We start from the raw sequence: 18,958 nt of genomic DNA, 5'->3' as shown, positions 1-18,958 counted from the left end.
AGCGATCAGGTCCGCTAGTCCCATGACGAATTTGTGCTTAGGTGGGCGATTGTATTCCCGGCGTGCTGGTTGTTGGCGTGCTGGCGGTTGGCGCGCTTGGCTTCTTCCCTTGTTTCTCCTATCGTAAGGATAGCGAGTCCTTTGATCCTTTCTGGCCGCCGCTGCCGTTTCCAGTACCCTCTGTGGCTGGATCCTGGTCTGGGCGCGTGGCCTAACGGGAGCCACACTGCCTCTCTTCTCGGCGACCTCACTCTCGTCGGCGATGTGAGCCACCGCAAGTCGCCTGACTTCAGCAAACGTCGCTGGATGAGCCCTGATCAAGGCTTCGCAGAATGGCCCTGGCTGCACGCCCTTTTTGAAGGCATAAACTAGCATTTCTTCATCCTTGGCCGGCGATCTAACCATCTGCGCTCCGAAGCGATTGAGGTAGTCTCTGAGGGACTCCCCATGGTACTGCCTTATATCAAACAGGTCATACGACACCCTGGGCGGTGCCTTGTTCACAATATACTGCTCGACAAAGATTTTCGAGAATTGCTGAAAATTAGTTATGTGGCCATTAGGCAGGCTCACAAACCACTCCATCGCCGTTCCCTGGAGCGTGCTCACGAACATCTTACAATAGACGGCATCCGACCCTCCCGACAGCATCATCTGCGTGTGGAACGTGGTCAGATGAGCCTCTGGATCCTCCACGCCGGTAAACACAGCTTTAACCGGAACCACGCTCGTGGGAATTGGCGTGTCGGTAATCGCCTGAGCGAAAGGCATTGGGAACACACGAGGCGGCGTCGACGGTGCCACCTCTTCAGCTGAAGAACGACCCTGCTGCTCCTGAAGAGCTCGACGTAGCTCTTCAGCTACTTTGCTGAGCTCCTCGTTCCTGGCGCGAGAGGCGACCAGGTCTTCATGTATCCTCGCCTGCTCGACGCGCGAGGCTTCTACAGTGGCCTGCAATGAGCGCATCATTTCTGCCATCTGCGCCATGGTCATGGCGGCGTCGCCTTCAGCTGCGACGGGAGCCACGGGACTGGAACGATTGCTTCTCATCTTTCTCATTAACTTCAGCGAACCACAGAAGTATAGCAAATAACACTTCAACCACGAACGAATCAGCGACCGATCGGAGAAGATTCAAGAAACTGCGCAAGGACTTCAAGAAACCGCGAACCTTCAAAGAAAAACGCAGCTTCACCAAAACCACCGTTCCCCCGCGAACCAAACAACCACTCGAAAGAACTCGAATCCACCGATCGAAAAACCAAACGAACGGTTTAAAACACAAACTTCACCGAACGAAACTCAAAGAAACCAAGAACGACGGTTGCACCAGCACACAACCGCGCAGAAAACCTCGAAAACCTCCACGAACTCACGCTGTGGATGGGAGCACGTTTTACACGGCCCCACGGTGGGCGCCTGATGATCCTGCCTGTTGACCGGAGCGCTGGAGAATGCCTCGTTAAGGATCGACGTGCGCGCCGCTTATCACTTCCGTTCCTCCTCTGGATCTATCTCAAGAACCTGCAAAGAAATGACACGGCGCCGCTGCGGCCGATCGCACTCCGACGCTCAAGTCAGTGACGGTATCACCAAATACTAAGAACTGGAACCGTGCAAATCTCTCTCACAAACAGCTCTGTCACTCGCAAGCGTAAAGTGTATGAACTGAACGCGCGTACCTTAGAAAATCTGTTAGGAACTCTTATATACCTGGTGGTTTTCTCTCTCCTGGCAGTTACAGGCTTGGACACGTGGCCTGCATCCAACCGTACACGTGCCATCATTTGGAGGCTCACTGACTTGGCGCTGCTTCTACTCTCATTTTGGCTAAGTTACCTATGCATGGTACTGCCCAGTGCATAGCTAACTCAGGAGTGCGATCTCTACTGAAACTGGCGAGGTAGGGCCTTCATACACCTTCCCTGTGGTCTCGCCGGCCGCCTTCATAATCTGCTTCTCCTTTAACTTCGGCGATGTGCTTGTTCTGGCGATCTCCGACTGTCTGGTCGCCTGAGTCCGCATCTGGCGACTTCATCCCCAAACTGGCGATCGCCTATTCTGGTACGCTGGAGACCGGAACACGCCAACTTAACTATCGGCGACTACACGTGCCTCCCGACTTCCTTCCCAACTGTCAACCTGGCGCCTATACTGTAGCAGGATGCCACGTCATCACACCCGACCACCAGGGCGGTACAATATCCATATGTAAACCTGCACACACTTAGATACGAATAAATGCTTATGTAAAACTGCGCATACTTACATATAGATTTTTTTGTAGGTAAACCTACACACACTTACATATGGATTTATTTGTATGTAAACCTGCACACACTTACATATGGATTTTTTTGTATGTAAACCTGCACACACTTACGTACAGAGTTTTCCATAAGTAAGTACATACGAATTTTACGTACAATTAATCTAAAATCTATATGTGATAGTTACATACGGATTTAGTGTCTTATATATGGATTTGACCTGTATATAATCCCAAATTTTCTTGTAGTGTGTATTCAAGTGATATTTACTTATAATATTTTGTTCTTGATTGATGATTGGTATTGTAATTTTATTATTAAAGTTTGAATGTTTATTCATGATTTTTATCCTTAGATTTGATTAGAAAATACTTTTAAGCATCTGACCTAAATTGTAATCCTTAACATATTTGAATATTAGGGAGACATTTGAAATGGTAATTGTTTTGTGACATTTGTTTGTAATGATAAGTGGTTTTTATAAATATGCGAGAAATTAATATTTAGGAAACATTCTTAATAATTTTGTATGTGAGGAAATGATATTAATGTTTTTTATATGTGCATCAATGTCAACCAAGATGGAATGTTATATGCTTTTATTCATAAAAATACGAACAAGTGAAAAGCATGAACCCCAATCCCAATTTTTCCAATTGACTCATCCAAATCATTTACTTTGCTTTTATTTAATTTCTTACAAATTTCTAATACAAACAAACCTTTCTAACAAACTTTGACACATCTTTTCATATTCTCTGAATATTATACTTGAGATTTTAGAATTGTTCCTTGTGGATTTGATATTCGTACTTAGGGATCATTTATTACTTCTGACTCAGTACACTCTCGTAAAATAGTCATCAAGTTTTTGGCGTAGTTGTCGGGGAACAATTTTAATTTTAGAGAATGAATTCCTAAATATTGTGAATATTTTAATTATTTATTGTTTTTAATTTTATTTTATTTTCAGATTTGTTGTATGTTTTATAATTTTAAAATTTTATTATTTTTATTTCTAGTTACTCCTTGTGCTAATCCTTTAGTGAGTTGTCTTATATGTTATTAAGAGGGCAAGTTTCTAAAGACCAATTATAATATAAATCATAGATTGAAAAGGCAGCAATGAAGATCAATGTTAAAAAGAGAAAAGAAAACAAGTAGAAATTAGAGAAGAATCCATCACCAGTTCTATCCTTCACGTTGAAATTTTTCAAGAGGAAAGCAACATGGCTGAAGAACAACCACCACAGCCTAAAAGAATACTTGGAGATTATGCTATGGAATAGGAGCCCAGACATTTTTGTAATATTGCAAAACATGCTAGCACTAAGGCCTTGGAGATGAAACCTGCATTCTTCAATCTATTAAGTATCCATCAATTTACAGCAATGGACCACGAGGATCACGAGGATCCATATACACATTTGTCTACATTCTATGAATTGGTGAGAACAATAAACTTTAAATCAAGTAATATCTAGAAACAAAAAATAATAAAAAAATATTAACAATATTTAAGAATTCATACTTTAAAATTAAAAATCATTCATATCAATTCTTCGCATACAAAATTATTAAGAGAGTCTTCTAAATATCCATTCCTTTCATATTTATAAAACCTCTTTATCATTACAATAGATGTTATAAAGCAATTAACATTTCAAATATATTCCTAGCATTTAAATATGTTAAGCATTATCATTTAGGTCAGATGCTTAAAAGTCTTTTCTAGTCAAATCTAAGGATCAAAATCATGAATAGTTTCAAGCTTTGAGAATAAAATTATATAATACCAATCATCAATCAAGAACTGGATATTATAAATAAATATCACCTCAATACATAAGAGTTTGAACAGATTAAGAAGGAATTAGCCATTCATGTTGGCTATTACAAACATGCAAAACAAGAAAAGAAGATTCAGGGTGTTTCTCATTGATGGATTTTCTATCTCTTAATATCCTCGAAATGATGTCTAAGGTCACTGGTGCAGAAAAGCAAAACGAGTGCGACTATTTTACATTTATAAGGGCGGCTATATAACCGCATTTGATGAGCCTTAGGGTCTCCCCGAGGTGGCGTGGGTACTACGCGAGTCAGATTACTCCCTACTAGTACTAGAATTATGGCCTTGAAGCCACCTTTCTCTTTCTTTGTTACTGTTTTGGGCTCCGTCTTAACCTGGTGATGCCTTCTCTTGGCGACGCCTTGCCCGAACGACCCTAAGGCTACCTTTTTTTTTGTGTTTCCCATCCTACCCTTCATGCTTGTTCTCCAAGGCTCTTTCATCTATAAATAAGAGGCCTACCTCATTGTATTTTACAAGTTGAATTTGAATGAAGTAAAGAAACTCTACACAAATTGTGTGAGCTCTTAGTGAGGCTTATGTCCTTTTAGGTTTGAGGTCTTATCTTGAGTGATTGGGAAGCTCTCAAGTGGTGGCCAACACACTCATCTTGGAGCACATCACCCTCCAAATGGCGTGACATTTCTCACCCACCATCATAAGTTTTCTCATTCCAGTTTCCTTCCATTTCTCCATTCCATTTTATGTGTTTGTCTCTTAGTTTCTTTTCTTTGTTGCTCTTGGGTTTCGCTCATAATCATGAGTATGGTGCATATTTTGGGAGGCCATGACCACCATTGATGTTAACATTGTTCCCATTTTCAATTTTGCAATTGCATCTCATTCTCACCATATCTTGTTTTTCTTCTTTGCCTCTGTGAAGTCAACATTCACACTTACTTAACCAGTTGGTTAAGTTCGTGTCCAGTGGGAATCTTCCTTAGGTCCTCACCTTTAATTTTTAAAATCCCAATCTTAAGGAAAAGTGTCATCATAAATGAAAACATCTAAAAATCAACTCACATCATTCCTCAACAGGATATCCAACCCTTTTGCATGGATTTCCCCTATATTGGACCCTTGAGCCCAAATTCCAGAGTGCTTGGCGCCTAGAAGATCTATCATCAAAAGATCAAGGGATTTGTCAATTCTTGTCGAGTTTGAAGGTCGTCTTCGACACCTTCTACTTAATAACCAAAGAGTACATTCTCGGTACTCTGAAAAATTATATTGGTACTCCTTATTTCCCACTCTTGATGAAAATAACTCTGCTACTACTTATTAACCATTTACTTATTTACTTTGCAAAAAGAATGTTGACCCATATCAGCAAGATGGAGCTAGCCAAGATGGCTAAAAAAATGAGGGCAGTTGCCAACATGCCCAAGGATTCTTTAACTCAGAAAACGAAAGTTTCAGTCACCATTACTCAAGCCTCGACTGAGCAGGAGAAGGACACCACCTCGGGGCTTGCTTTAAAAAAAAAGAGAAAAGCAATTGTTCCCCCTACTGAGCATTCTCACTTGGATGGTCGAGCCCTCCATCAGGATGTTGTTTCCCCAGAAGGCCAGCCCCGCATCGAGATGTAATTGTCATCCAAGAAGGTGAAGCAGAGAGCTCTAAAAGGAAGAGCTTGTGGGATCTGAACTTCGACATCCCAACCTATGATGAACACGTCTTCCTGCCCAGCGATGACAAGGATAGGCTCATGGCTAGGGATGGCAAAGCGGGGCGGGCTAACTTTTTCAACCCGCTAACCCATATTATCTCGCCCTGCATAACCTGCGGCCCGCGCAGGCTAGCAGTAAGGCGGGACAGGCTGGCCCGCTAACCCAAAAACAAACAAAAATTAATTGGCACTTGGCAACAGGGGCAAGTTGGGCAACGCATTTAGATTTTCAAAAACATTTCAAAGAAACACGATTACTCACATCACAAGGGCCCAGTTGTTGCTCCAAACATAAACGCTCTCTCTTATTGGCAACGCTGCTGGCGCTCACTCCGCTAGCACTGCCAGTCGCCCCGCCTACGCTGCGACTTCGCTCGCACCGTTACCGGACCGCACCGCTGCCGCCGCCACTCCTCTTCCACCACACAAAGCAGGTTTTTTTTTCTACAAATTAATTGGAGATTTGTGTGGTTTGAAATTTTGATATAAATTGGGGATTTGTGTTTATTTAATTTAAAATTTTGATATAAATAGGGGATTTGTGTTTATTTGGTTTGATTTTTTTATTTAAATTTGGGATTTGTGTTTCTTTGGTTTGAAATTTTGATATAAATTGGGTATTTAGGTTTATCTGCATATAAATAGGGATTCTATATTTTCCAACAGGATCTCAATTTGCAAATTGATTGTAATGGATGAAGAATGTAACATGCCTCTTTGTGAATTTGAATTCGAGGAAGATGATAATACTGAGAAACAATCTGAAGCTGTTGAACTTGGGAAAAAGAAAAGGGATAAGACTAGCACATCTGATTATTGGAGGTATTTTACTAAGATTGGGGAGGGAAATGATGGAAAAGAAAGGGCAAAGTGCAATAGTTGCAACAAAATATATGTAACTGGTGGAAGAAAATATGGGACTTCTCATTTAAATCGTCATATTATGAAATGTGTTAAAAGAAAATCTGAAGATGTGGGTCAAATGATTTTGGATATGCAGGGAAAGTTGAAGGCAAAAAAAAATAGATCAATTGTACATCGGGAATAGTTGTCTAGTCTAGTTATTAGCCATAATTTGCCTTACAAATTTGTTGAGGATCTCGAACTTAGGACTTGGATAAACTACTTGTGTCCTGATGCAATCATGATTTCTAGAAACACTATTAAGGCTGATATAGGGAGAATGTAGAAAAAATAATGCTTAAGGAATTGCTTGCTTCCATTCCTAGTAGGATATGCTTAACTTTTGATTTATGGACATCTATTAATACTGAGGCTTTCATATCATTGACTGCACATTTTGTTGACCTAAATTGGAAGTTAAATACCAAGCTACTAAACTTTTGTCATATGCGTCCCCCTCACACAGGTTTTGAGTTGTCTACGAAAATTAACGAAATTTTACAAGATTGGGGACTAGAGAAAAAAGTGTTTTGTATGACTTTTGATAATGCTTATGCTAATGATGTTCTCTAAAATACTTTAAAAAGTCAACTTATTTTGCAAAATGGTTTGATATGTGGTGGTGAATTCTTTCATCTTCGTTGTTGTGCACATATTGAATTTAATTGTTCAAGAAGGATTAAAGTTGCTTGGTGATGTTTTGGACCAAATTAGAAATTGCATCAAATATGTGATGGGTTCGGAAATGAGAATGGTGAAATTTAAACAATGCCTTGAAAGGTTTAGTGATATTGATGCATCATTTGAGTTGTGTCTTGATGTCCCTACAAGATGGAACTCCACTTATTTGATGATTAAAAATGCTCTTAAATATCAACGTGTTTTTGGAAGCTTGCATTTGGTTGATGAATCTTATAAATATTGCCCTACAAGGAAGAATGGGAGAGATTTGGAAAAATTTGCAAGTTCTTGTTACCCTTTTATGATATCACTAACTTGATTTCTGCTACAAGTTATCCTACTTCCAACTTGTATTTTTTACAAGTTTGGAAAATTCAGTGTTTGTTGATGGAGAATGTGAAGGATGAAGATGTACTAATTAAGAACATGGCTAAATTGATGATAGTAAAGTTTGAGAAATATTGGGATGAATATAGCGTTGTACTTGCATTTGGTGTAATTTTAGACCCAAGGATGAAGTTAGAAACATAGAAAAATTATTCACTTACTTGGGAACCAAAATTGGAAAAGATCAAGGAAAAATTATACAAACTTTTTGTTGAATATTCTACCAAAGGTTTCACAACATCATCAAGTGTTCAAAAGCAAAAACAAGGACAATCTTCACTCTCATCATCTATGTCTAAACCAAGTCTTTTTTATGTAAGTTATTTACTTTAATAATACTTATTAATGCACTTTAATTCATTTTTAATTCTTTTTGCAGCAATCCATTATACTAACTTATTACATCATTATAGGAATTAAAAATGTGCAAGATTCAAGTAGCTAATAAAGTTGGAAGGTCACAACTTGACACTTATTTGGATGAACCAACTTTGGATTTTGACTATTTAGAGCAGATGGATATATTAGATTGGTGGAAATATAATAGTCAACGTTTTTCTGATCTTGCTTTAATGGCTAGAGATTTGTTGAGCATCCCTATAACCACAGTTGCATCAGAATTTGCATTTAGCATTGATTCTCGAATTCTTAACAAGTATAGGAATCGACTTTTGCTTGAAAACGTGGAAGCATTTATCTTATTTTTATTGTATTATTTTTATGGAAAATTAATTAATTAATTGTCATTGTTTTAATGTATGCAGATGACGGGGATGATTATAATTATGAAAAAATAGATGAAAGTTCTTCTAAGGCGGCATCCAATGTTATTGAAATGGAAGAATATCAATAATGTTTATGTTTAATGTTTTTGAATTAATGTTTATGTTTATGTTTAATGTTTTGGAATTAGGTATTTTTAATGTTTTGGAAGTGGAAGAATATTGATATTTGATTTTTATCTTAATATTTTTAATGTTTTGATTTTTGACTTTGTTTGAAATGGAAGAAAAAAAAATTATGTTTGATAATAACAAATATATAGGTTCAATTTGACAATTTTTCAAGAGCAAAATGTAAAAAAAAAAAAAAAAAAAATAAACGCGGGCTGACCCGCAAATGCGCAGGCCAACTCTTATGTGAGGCTGGATAGAAATTCTAGCCCGCGATAACTTTGCAGAGGGGGGCCAACCCGGTCCGCATTTTGCGGGCCAAGTGCGGGACGGGCTGGCTCGCTTTGCCACCCCTACTCATGGCCCTCGACGAAGACCACTTGTTTCACGACACCATGAAGCAAATTGGGCAGACCTTTGCAATGGGTTTCTTGGCTGTTTCTAAAGCACGAAGTCAGAAATCTACTGAAGATCAAAGGGTCGTGGAGCTTCAAAGGGAAGTAAAAAACCTACGAGCCGAGATCAACAACTTGAACGACCATGCCCAACCTGAAGCCACACGCCTTACTAATCTTCAAGAAGAAACCAAGCGACTTCTAGTTGAGAAGGTTCAAGAAGCTACGAGCTTAGTAGAAGAAAAGGACAAACTCTTATCCAAAATTGAAGAGTTGGAGAATGAGGTAACCCGCCAAGGGGAGGACCTCACCAAGGCTTGGGAATCTTTCAAGCAAGATGCTACCCAATCATACCTTGTAGAATTCGAGGCAACCATCGAACAAGCATCAGTGCTCCATTCCGATCTAGACTACGCAGAACTCGGCCCGGGTAAAACTGTGGTCGATGGCCAACTAAGGGATGATTAACTTAAATATTTTATGGTCTGTAATATGCTAAACTCTCTTACCATAGGAACAGTTTGAACACTTTATGATTTTATGTTACTAGTACCTTTGCTTTTTCTCATTTTACGTCATTGACTTGCTTTGTCATGTATAGTTATTTTGATACCTTTACAAATGCGTTATGTACTCCTTAACTTATCTTAACACACATCATATAGTGAGGTTTTGCTAGCTTGAGTATGAAAATAACAACTTTCTTGCCTTATTGCAAATTCCTTTACACAACTACTAACAATACACACGCAAATACCTTATTACTCATACTAATTCATCTCTACATCCTGAGCATGAAGTAATAAGTATAACGAAAATCTAACTTAGGCGAGGCTAAGCATGAAAAGGCAGCAATGAATTTTTATTTCTAGTTACTCCTTGTGTTAATCCTTTAGCGAGTTGTCTTATATGCTATTAAGAGGATAGGTTTCTAAAGACCAATTGTAATATCAATCATAAATTGAAAAGGAAGCAATGAAGATCAAGGTTAAAAAGAGAAAAGAAAACAAGTAGAAATTAGAGAAGAATCCTCAACCAGTTCTATCCTTCACATTGAAATTTTTCAGTAGGGAAGCAACATGGCTGAAGAACAACCACCACAGCCTAAAAGAACACTTGAAGATGAAACCTACATTCTTCAATCTATTAAGTATCCATCAATTTACAGCAATGGACCATGAGGATAACGAGGATCCATATACACATTTGTCTACATTCTATGAATTGGTTAGAACAATAGACTTTAAATCAAGTAATATATGGAAATAAAAAATAATAATAAAATATTCACAATATTTAAGAATTCGTACTTTAAAATTAAAAATCATTCATATCAATTCTTCGCATACAAAATTATTAAGAGAGTCTTCTAAATATCGATTCCTTGCATATTTATAAAACCTCTTTATCATTACAATAGATGTTATAAAGCAATTAACATTTCAAATATATTCCTAGCATTTAAATATGTTAAGCATTATCATTTAGGTCAGATGCTTAAAAGTCCTTTCAAGTCAAATCTAAGGATCAAAATCATGAATACTTTCAAGCTTTGAGAATAAAATTATATAATACCAATCATCAATCAAGAACTAAATATTATAAATCAATATCACCTCAATACATAAGAGTTTGAATAGATTAAGGAAGAATTAGTCATTCATGTTGGCTATTACAAACATGCAAAACAAGAAAAGAAGATTCAGGGTGTTTCTCCTTGATGGATGCCTCCTATAGGATTTTCTATCTCTTAATATCCTCCAATTGATGTCTAAGGTCACTGGTGCAGAAAAGCAAAACGAGTGCGACTATTTTACATTTATAAGGGCGGCTATATAACCGCATTTAATGAGTACGCATTTGTAAATGGAAGAGATAAGAAGGCGGCTATATATATAGCCGCATTCGTAACTTTGATTTATAAATGCGGCTATTTACATAGCCGCATTTATAAATCGAATTTACGAGAGGCATTTATGGTTTCTTTTCTTTTTCGCTGTTGATTGGGTTTCTAATCAAAGTTCTCAACTTTGATCTTTTCCGAAGAATATGGTTATTATTTTAGCATTTCTTTTGATCTCTTGGTGCATATTATACATCTTCGTATTTCATCTCAACGGAAGTCCAAAAAAGACAAATAAAAATTCTCCATGTGAATGAACAATAGGTGGAGACTTTTATGTTGGTCATTCTTTAATACGGTGGGGTTTCACACGTCCATTCAACTCTATCCTTGATAGAGGCACTGAAGACAACACCATGTGATATCACATATGCCTATGCCCTCTATCCTTTAACACTATTCCTCTCAGGGATTTGGGTTTTCCTTCCCACAATCTTAAAAACTATATATACACTATCCCTTGTCTTCTCAAACAACACATGTCATTGCAACCCTCAAGCTTCAACACTTGGATTCCTTCCTTCAAGATTTGAGATTCTTCTACTTCATTCAATCAAGCACAAAAAATGGGTTTCCGATTACCTGCTATTCGACGAGCCTCATTCACAGCTAGCCAAGCAGCTTCAAAATCTTCAGAAGTCCCAAAGGGCTATCTTGCAGTGTATGTTGGAGAGAAACAAAAGCGGTTTGTGATTCCCATATCATACTTGAACCAACCTTCATTTCAAGGCTTGTTGAGTCAGGCTGAAGATGAATTTGGATATGATCATCCCATGGGTGGCCTCACAATTCCTTGCACCGAAGACGTCTTCCAACGTATAACTTCTTTCTTGAATTGACAATATATCTCACTCTTGAAGACTGACATAGATTAGTGAAGAAATTTTGTACAATAGGCATCTCCTCAGCTTGTATACCTTTTTCCCTTTCTCGAGAAATAGGGAAAACAACAGAATGAAAAAATCAAATTCTATAATTCTTTTGTTTATATGCCATGAATTCAATCAACATGTAAACATCTCCTTTTCTATGGACAAACATTTGGAATCAGAACTTCATATTTCGTATAGCTTATATTTACTTGGTTGATTAACAATACTATGCCAATGATACATACACCGCTATGCATAATTGAACTGAGTAAAAATTCTTTCACACGGAATTCAATTGCCGCTCTCTTTCTGGATCTCTTCATTACTACTTTCTATTTAGCTTCCTTGTGTTGTGGTTATGATATGTATAAATCTTTAAGTCATAACTGTGACTCTTTTCCATTGGATAAATTGATTAATAACAAGGGGAAGAAGTGCGAAATGTGACTTTGAATGATCTGCAAATTTTGCTGATGGAGATACAAATAGATTAGAAGGGACAGATTTGTACATATGGCTTTTTTTGTTTTATTATATACTTACAACAGCTTCATTACAAAATTTAACTTGATACGTATATACCAGCGTGAGTCACAATTGTGATACAAATGAAGAAACCCTTTTGTTCCAAGGACTCTTGTTTTATTGGTTTGATAACTTTAAACCTATGCTTCTTGCATTGTAAGAACATAGTTCCTAAAGACATACACTAAGACATAGCATTCATGAATGATATAAGAGAAAGCTTTCGTAACTGGAGTAGGCCACCTCTATTATTCATAAAAGAAGAAATGTTGATGTAAAGCACAATTTTATTTTTCACCTGCTTTAACAATGACTACCTCGTGCTTTGAATTTGTTTTCTTCATAAAGTTCACAAAATGATGATGTGTATATTTCTTGATAAAATTTACTTTCTTGTACATGAATTTTTTCTTATCAGTATAAAGTCTTGCTTTTAAACAGAACTGAAGCATGGTCATACAGATTGAAGTGCAGATTTAAACTAAAAATGAAACTACAGGAGCCGCTTGAGTTGTTGAATTCAATTTAATTAAAAAAATTATATACAAAGATTTTGTAATTCGGTTTCTCTCCCTCTTTTGCAAGAAAGGGAGATGTTTAGAAGCTCAGAAGATCGTATTGTGCAAAATGCCTCTACTAATCTATGTTAGTCTCCTAAAGTGTGAGATTTAAGGTGAATTCAAGCATGAAGTTATACGTTGGAAGACATCTTCGGTGCAAGGAATTGTGAGGCCACCCATTGGATGATCATATCCAAACTCTTCCTCAGCTTGACTCAACAACTCCTGGAATGAAGGTTGGTTCAAGTATGATACGGGAATCACAAACCGCTTCATTTTCTCTCCAACATAGACTGAAAGATGGCCCTTTTGTGCATCCACTGCTTTAGAAGATGCTTGATTTGCTGCGAATAAGGCCTTTCTGATAACAGGTAAACGAAAACCCATTGTTGTATTGATTTCAGAAGATAACGGATTTAAGAGAAGTCTTGGGAAATTTGAATGCTTTCGGATGTGAATGATTTGTATTGATCCTAAATGCTTGAATAAGTGAATATATATACAGATAAAAGATTATGCAAAAAGTATGAATTGGTTACTTGAATTATTGGTGAAGGAGGGAAATAAAATAGGACTCATGGGACCAAATGAGAGACATGGCATGTGGTGTTGTCTTTGATGACTTTTCTTAATAATCAACGTATCATGTTAGCATGTACATAGTAGAAATGACCCACCTTTTGGATCTACGAAAAAGAAGTGTAATTTGATCTTATCGACACTAGCTTATTCAGGGTGGTGGGTTATTCAAATATCATGCTGTGTTTCTTAGAATTTAATGTACATCAAATGTGATTCATAATGCCTTGTGATATGGACAATTATTCAGCGTTGGTTCTCTTATTATCACAGTGGAGCTATGAGGTATAGGACAGAGCCAAACCTTACATATAATGTTCACAGTTGGCCATGAGATGACTCAAGAAAACAATATCACATGGTATTGCCGCAGAAGTCGTTTTCAGGGATTAGGAAACTGAGTGGGAGTGCATTGCGATAATGATCGTCAAATTATCCACCTTGTTAGAAATTCTGTTTTTTTAACTGTTTGTTATTCTGTTTTAATTCTGTTTTAATTGTTGATTTAATATTTCTAGGTAACTGCTCATAAAATTAGTTAAGAGTTTGTTACTGCAGTTACTATAAATGTAATTGTTAGCAAAGATAATCTCTGAAATATTCTAAAAAACCAACACACCTGATAACCTCATGTTTGACATTTCCATTCAAAACTACATATCTCTTGGATGTATCATCAAATAGTATCACAGTGACAGACAGCAACTACTAAACCTTAATCAGACAACACCATGTGCCCTTGTCTTTCAATTGGTCCAATTACTCCTATTGCGTAACCCTCCTTCAATAATTCATGCAGCCAATGGGGTCTTATCTATTCATTTCTCTATATATTCATGGCTAATTTATAGGATCAACACAGATCATTCACATCCTAGAGCATTCAAAACTCGAGCTTATTCTCATCCCAAATCAACACAATGGGGTTTCGTTTACATGCTATCCGAAAGGCAGTATTCTAAAAAACCAACACACCTGATTCACATCCTAGAGCATTCAAAACTCGAGCTTATTCTCATCCCAAATCAACACAATGGGGTTTCGTTTACATGCTATCCGAAAGGCATTATTTGCAACAAATCAAGAATCTTCAAAAGCAGGGAATGTGCCAAAGGGCTATCTTGCAGTCTATGTAGGAGAGAAAATGAAGCGGTTTGTAGTCCCCTTATCATACTTGAATCAACCTTCATTTCAGGACTTGTTGAATGAAGCTGTTGAAGAGTTCGGATATGAACATCCCATTATTGGTGGTCTCTCAACTCCTTGCAGTGAAGATGTCTTTCGACGTATAACGTGTTGCTTCAATTGACAAATAGTAGTATACTTTTGGACACTGACATAGATTAATGAAGACATTTTGTAACATAGACGTCTTCTCAACTTGTAGAGATCTCCCTTTCTTGAGGAAGAGAGGGGAAAGACCATTCAAATGACAAATTCATATTTCTTAGAGCATTTCTTTGTGTGGTTAAACCGCACTCTGTCAATACTATATATACACAAACCTTCCTTCTGTGTCATTGTAATGATTTACAATTGTTTCATACAATTCAATTTTCTCTCTCTCTAACACCTGTGCCTTCCTACTTTTCTCTTTGATTCATTTATGGTCCTCATGCCTTTTAGCTTAAATGTATGCGTGGCTCACTCAGGATGACATGTATATAATTTTATTAGATTTTGATATGCATTGGCAATATGCATGGAGATGAAACAATAAAAGTGTCAAAGCTGGATTTTTATAATTCCAAAAATTTCCGATACACGCAAGGCATTCCTTTGAAAACTACTCTGTCATCGTTTGCCATGTCAGTGCCTCTACGTTATCACTCTTAGACAAATAATTTGTCCAGATACATACAAAACTTCTTCAGAGGTACACTGTGCTCTTAGAGCTTGAGTTGAAAACAAGCACATTAATTAGTTTAACATTCAAAGTTATCTTTACTATAAATACCACAACACAATATATTTTTCATACATTTCACTAGCCAACCTCAAGCATTTGTTCCCATAATTGTCACACTACAGTACCCATCATGGTTACCAAAATTCATTTGTGTCATATTTCACTTGCAATGCTTTTCTGCATGGCGTTCTGCGCTTTACAAGTCACATCTCGCACTCTGCAAGATGCCTCCATCTATGAGAGGCATGAGGAATGGATGGCTCGTTATTCCAGAGTCTACAAGGACCCTCAAGAAAAGGAAAAGCGTTTCAAGATATTCAAGCAAAATATGAATTACATTGAAGCCTTCAACAATGCAGCCAATAAACCTTACAAGCTAGCCATTAATCAATTTGCAGACCTCACCAACGAGGAGTTCATAGCACCAAGAAATAGATTCAAGGGGCACATGTGTTCCTCAATCATAAAGACAACCACTTTTAAGTACGAAAATGTGACATCAGTACCATCCACAGTGGATTGGAGGCAAAAGGGTGCGGTAACACCGGTCAAGGACCAAGGCCAATGTGGTAAGTCCTGGATAATTCATTTCCCAAGTCAAGTCAAATTACATTGAATCATTACTATGTAACTATTAATTTACTTTGCATTGTAGGTTGTTGCTGGGCGTTTTCTGCTGTTGCATCGGCAGAAGGAATTCATCAACTCACCACTGGAAAATTGATTTCTTTGTCTGAACAAGAACTTGTTGATTGTGACACAAAGGGTGTGGACCAAGGTTGTGAAGGTGGTCTTATGGATGATGCTTTCAAATTCATCATCCAAAATAACGGACTCAATACTGAAGCCAATTACCCTTTCAAGGGCATTGATGGAACCTGCAATGCAAAGGCGGCATCTAGTCATGCAGCTACCATTCGAGGCTACGAGGATGTCCCAGCCAACAATGAGAAGGCACTGCAAAAAGCTGTAACCAATCAACCAGTTTCTGTAGCAATTGATGCTAGTGGCTCTGACTTTCAATTTTACAAGAGTGGTGTCTTCACTGGTTCATGTGGAACAGAGTTGGATCACGGTGTCACTGCAGTGGGATATGGCGTCAGCGATGATGGAACTGAGTATTGGTTGGTTAAGAACTCATGGGGAACTGAGTGGGGTGAAGAAGGCTACATTAGGATGCAAAGGGGTGTAGATTCTGAAGAAGGACTGTGTGGCATAGCCATGCAAGCATCGTACCCCACTGCATAATTATAAAATTTAGACCCTGTTAAGCTATTTTCAATTCTAGGTATCTTTTTCACCATTGATTTCTGCTGTTGGTCCTGTATGTTATTAATCAATTTATCCAATGAAAAAGGAGTCATGGTTATGACTTAAAAGATTGATACAATACAAACTAAATTATCGTAACCACGACACAAGGAAGCTAAATACAAAAGTAGTAATGAAAATTTGTTATCCATAAAGCAAAAAGTGCAGACTGAAACTAAAATAGAAAATACGGAGGAGCTGCTTTAGTGATTGAATTCATGCCATATAAACAAAAGAATTATACAATTTGATTTTGTCATTCTGTTTCTTTTCCCACTTTCTCAAGAAAGGGAAAAAACTTTACAAGATGAGGAGATGCCTATTGTACAAAATTTCTCCACTAATCTATGTCAGTCTTCAAGAGTGAAATATATTGTCAATTTAAGAAAGAAGTTATACGTTGGAAGACGTCTTCGGTGCAAGGAATTGTGAGGCCACCCATGGGATGATCATATCCAAATTCATCTTCAGCCTGACTCAACAAGCCTTGAAATGAAGGTTGGTTCAAGTATGATATGGGAATCACAAACCGCTTTTGTTTCTCTCCAACATACACTGCAAGATAGCCCTTTGGGACTTCTGAAGATTTTGAAGCTGCTTGGCTAGCTGTGAATGATGCTCGTCGAATAGCAGGTAATCGAAAACCCATTGTTGTGCTTGATTGAATGAAGTAGAAGAATCCCAAATCTTAAAAGAAGGAATCCAAGTGTTGAAGCTTGAGGTTTGCAATGGCATGTGTTGTTTGTGAAGACAAAGGGATAGTGTATATATAGTTTTTACGATTGTGTGGGAAGGAAACCCAAATCCCTGAAAAGAATAGTGTTAAAGGATAGAGGGCATACGCATGAGATATCACATGGTGTTGTCATCCGTGCCTCTATCAAGGATAGAGTTGAATGGACGTGTGAAACCCCACCTCATTAAACAGTGACTAACATAAAGTCTCCACTTGTAACAAAACTGAATCCTAACTGTGGTTCATTCATTAGTCGGTATTCCATAATTTTATAGACATGCTGTAAACATGTTTTCTCACTATGTTTTATAGCAGCTGGAATATATTTTGTTGGTGATGAATTATAAAGCAAGGGATACCTAAATATCATAGATCATTATATATGTTTCTATGGTTACATTTGTAGTTTCTACAATGTTGTAGGTCATGAAGGTTTTTATTAGGAAGACTACAGGAGTGGAGGAAAGTGAATCAAGAGATTATTTTCATACAAAAGAATAAGCCGCCAACGAAAGATTTTGGAGTAAGACTTGATGTGGTTGAGTTTAAATCCTTATCTCAGGAAGACAATCTGAGCCTATTAGCGGAGCTCTCCGAGAAAGAAGTAAGGGACGCGGTGTGGCAATGTGAAGGTTCAAAGAGTCTTGGACCTAATGGATTCAACTTCAACTTCATCAAGAAAAGTTGGTAGTTTCTAAAAGAAGATCTTATGGCAGCTATGGCTCATGAAACAGGTTCTATCCCGAAGGGGTGCAATGCTTCTTTCATAACTTTAGTTCCTAAAGTTAGGGACTCTGTAAGGCTTGAGCAGTATCTTCCTATATCGCTAGTAGGTGCTATGTACAAAATCATCTCTAAGGTGCTGGCTGGCAAAGTAAAGAATGTCCTACCCTCAATTATTGATGAAAGTCAATCGAGTTTTATAAAGGACAAAGGGATTCTTGATAGCGTGTTTATGGCTAATGAAGCGGTAGAGGATCTAAGGAGGCGTGGGAGAAGTGGTTTGTGTCTGAAGGTGGATTTTGAGAAAGCTTATGACTCAGTCAGATGGGTTTTCTTTTATGATATGCTACAAAGGATGGGGTTTCACAGTAAGTGGATTAGTTGGATCAGAGGATGTGTGGAAAGTGCCATAGTATTTGTGTGCTTGTTAATGGGAGCCCTACGGAGGAATTTAAACCATCTAGAGGACTGAGGCAGGGTGACCCTCTAGCTCCTTTCCTCTTCATAGTAGCAGCAGAAGGCTTGGCCGACTTAGTAAGGCAAGCTGTTAAGGCTAGTCTACTCTCTGGCATTAAGATCGGTCGAAAGGAGGTTGAGTTGTGCATCCTTCAGTTTGCATATGACACTGTGTTTTTCTGTGAGGACTCCTACACCAATGTGGTGACTCTGAATCCTTAGGGGGTTTGAGTTAGCATCAGGCTTGAAGATTAACTTCCACAAGTCAAAACTAATAGGCATCAATGTCCCTAGAAATACTCTTGTTTGCTACACAAAGACCTTGAACTGTGCTCAG

The 18,958-nt window shown here is 37.9% G+C and overlaps 4 protein-coding genes and 1 pseudogene across 4 annotated transcripts; 3 read left to right on the top strand and 2 right to left on the bottom strand.

Annotated features, from left to right (window-relative positions):
- The first annotated feature begins 7,541 nt into the window (after positions 1-7,541).
- Positions 7,542-8,527, top strand: LOC150023181 (zinc finger BED domain-containing protein RICESLEEPER 3-like; annotated as a pseudogene).
- A 2,774-nt stretch (positions 8,528-11,301) lies between these two features.
- Positions 11,302-12,019, top strand: LOC150023180 (auxin-induced protein 6B-like). The gene has a single exon (XM_090297436.1). The coding sequence runs from the start codon at positions 11,517-11,519 to the stop codon at positions 11,787-11,789; it is 273 nt and encodes a 90-aa protein (XP_090153562.1). The 5' UTR covers positions 11,302-11,516; the 3' UTR covers positions 11,790-12,019.
- Positions 12,020-12,853: 834 nt separating this feature from the next.
- LOC150023179 (auxin-induced protein 15A-like) lies at positions 12,854-13,392 on the bottom strand. Its single transcript, XM_090297390.1, has one exon. It carries the CDS (start codon positions 13,292-13,294, stop codon positions 13,016-13,018), a length of 279 nt encoding a protein of 92 aa, XP_090153516.1. The 5' UTR covers positions 13,295-13,392; the 3' UTR covers positions 12,854-13,015.
- Positions 13,393-14,471: 1,079 nt separating this feature from the next.
- LOC137826728 (senescence-specific cysteine protease SAG39) lies at positions 14,472-16,789 on the top strand. The gene is made up of 2 exons (XM_068632831.2): positions 14,472-15,964; positions 16,051-16,789. Exons 1-2 carry the CDS (start codon positions 15,526-15,528, stop codon positions 16,641-16,643), a joined length of 1,032 nt encoding a protein of 343 aa, XP_068488932.2. The 5' UTR covers positions 14,472-15,525; the 3' UTR covers positions 16,644-16,789.
- A 93-nt stretch (positions 16,790-16,882) lies between these two features.
- Positions 16,883-17,542, bottom strand: LOC150023178 (auxin-induced protein 6B-like). The gene has a single exon (XM_090297435.1). It carries the CDS (start codon positions 17,353-17,355, stop codon positions 17,083-17,085), a length of 273 nt encoding a protein of 90 aa, XP_090153561.1. The 5' UTR covers positions 17,356-17,542; the 3' UTR covers positions 16,883-17,082.
- Between the last annotated feature and the right edge of the window lie 1,416 nt (positions 17,543-18,958).

The sequence above is a fragment of the Phaseolus vulgaris genome, chromosome 11 (genome assembly GCF_051622355.1).
Source record: "Phaseolus vulgaris cultivar YP4 chromosome 11, ASM5162235v1, whole genome shotgun sequence".
Lineage (NCBI taxonomy): Eukaryota > Viridiplantae > Streptophyta > Magnoliopsida > Fabales > Fabaceae > Phaseolus > Phaseolus vulgaris.
The sequence above is the reverse complement of the archived record's forward strand: the minus strand, read 5'-3'. Positions and strand labels throughout refer to the sequence as shown.

Bases quoted from the DNA above. Each gene is read 5' to 3' on its own strand.
- LOC137826728 (XM_068632831.2), top strand. From the start codon at position 15,526: ATGGTTACCAAAATTCATTTGTGTCATATTTCACTTGCAATGCTTTTC. The intron at 15,965-16,050 runs GTAAGTCCTGGA...TTTGCATTGTAG, and splicing joins CAAGGACCAAGGCCAATGTG to GTTGTTGCTGGGCGTTTTCT.
- LOC150023178 (XM_090297435.1), bottom strand. From the start codon at position 17,355: ATGGGTTTTCGATTACCTGCTATTCGACGAGCATCATTCACAGCTAGC.
- LOC150023180 (XM_090297436.1), top strand. From the start codon at position 11,517: ATGGGTTTCCGATTACCTGCTATTCGACGAGCCTCATTCACAGCTAGC.
- LOC150023179 (XM_090297390.1), bottom strand. From the start codon at position 13,294: ATGGGTTTTCGTTTACCTGTTATCAGAAAGGCCTTATTCGCAGCAAAT.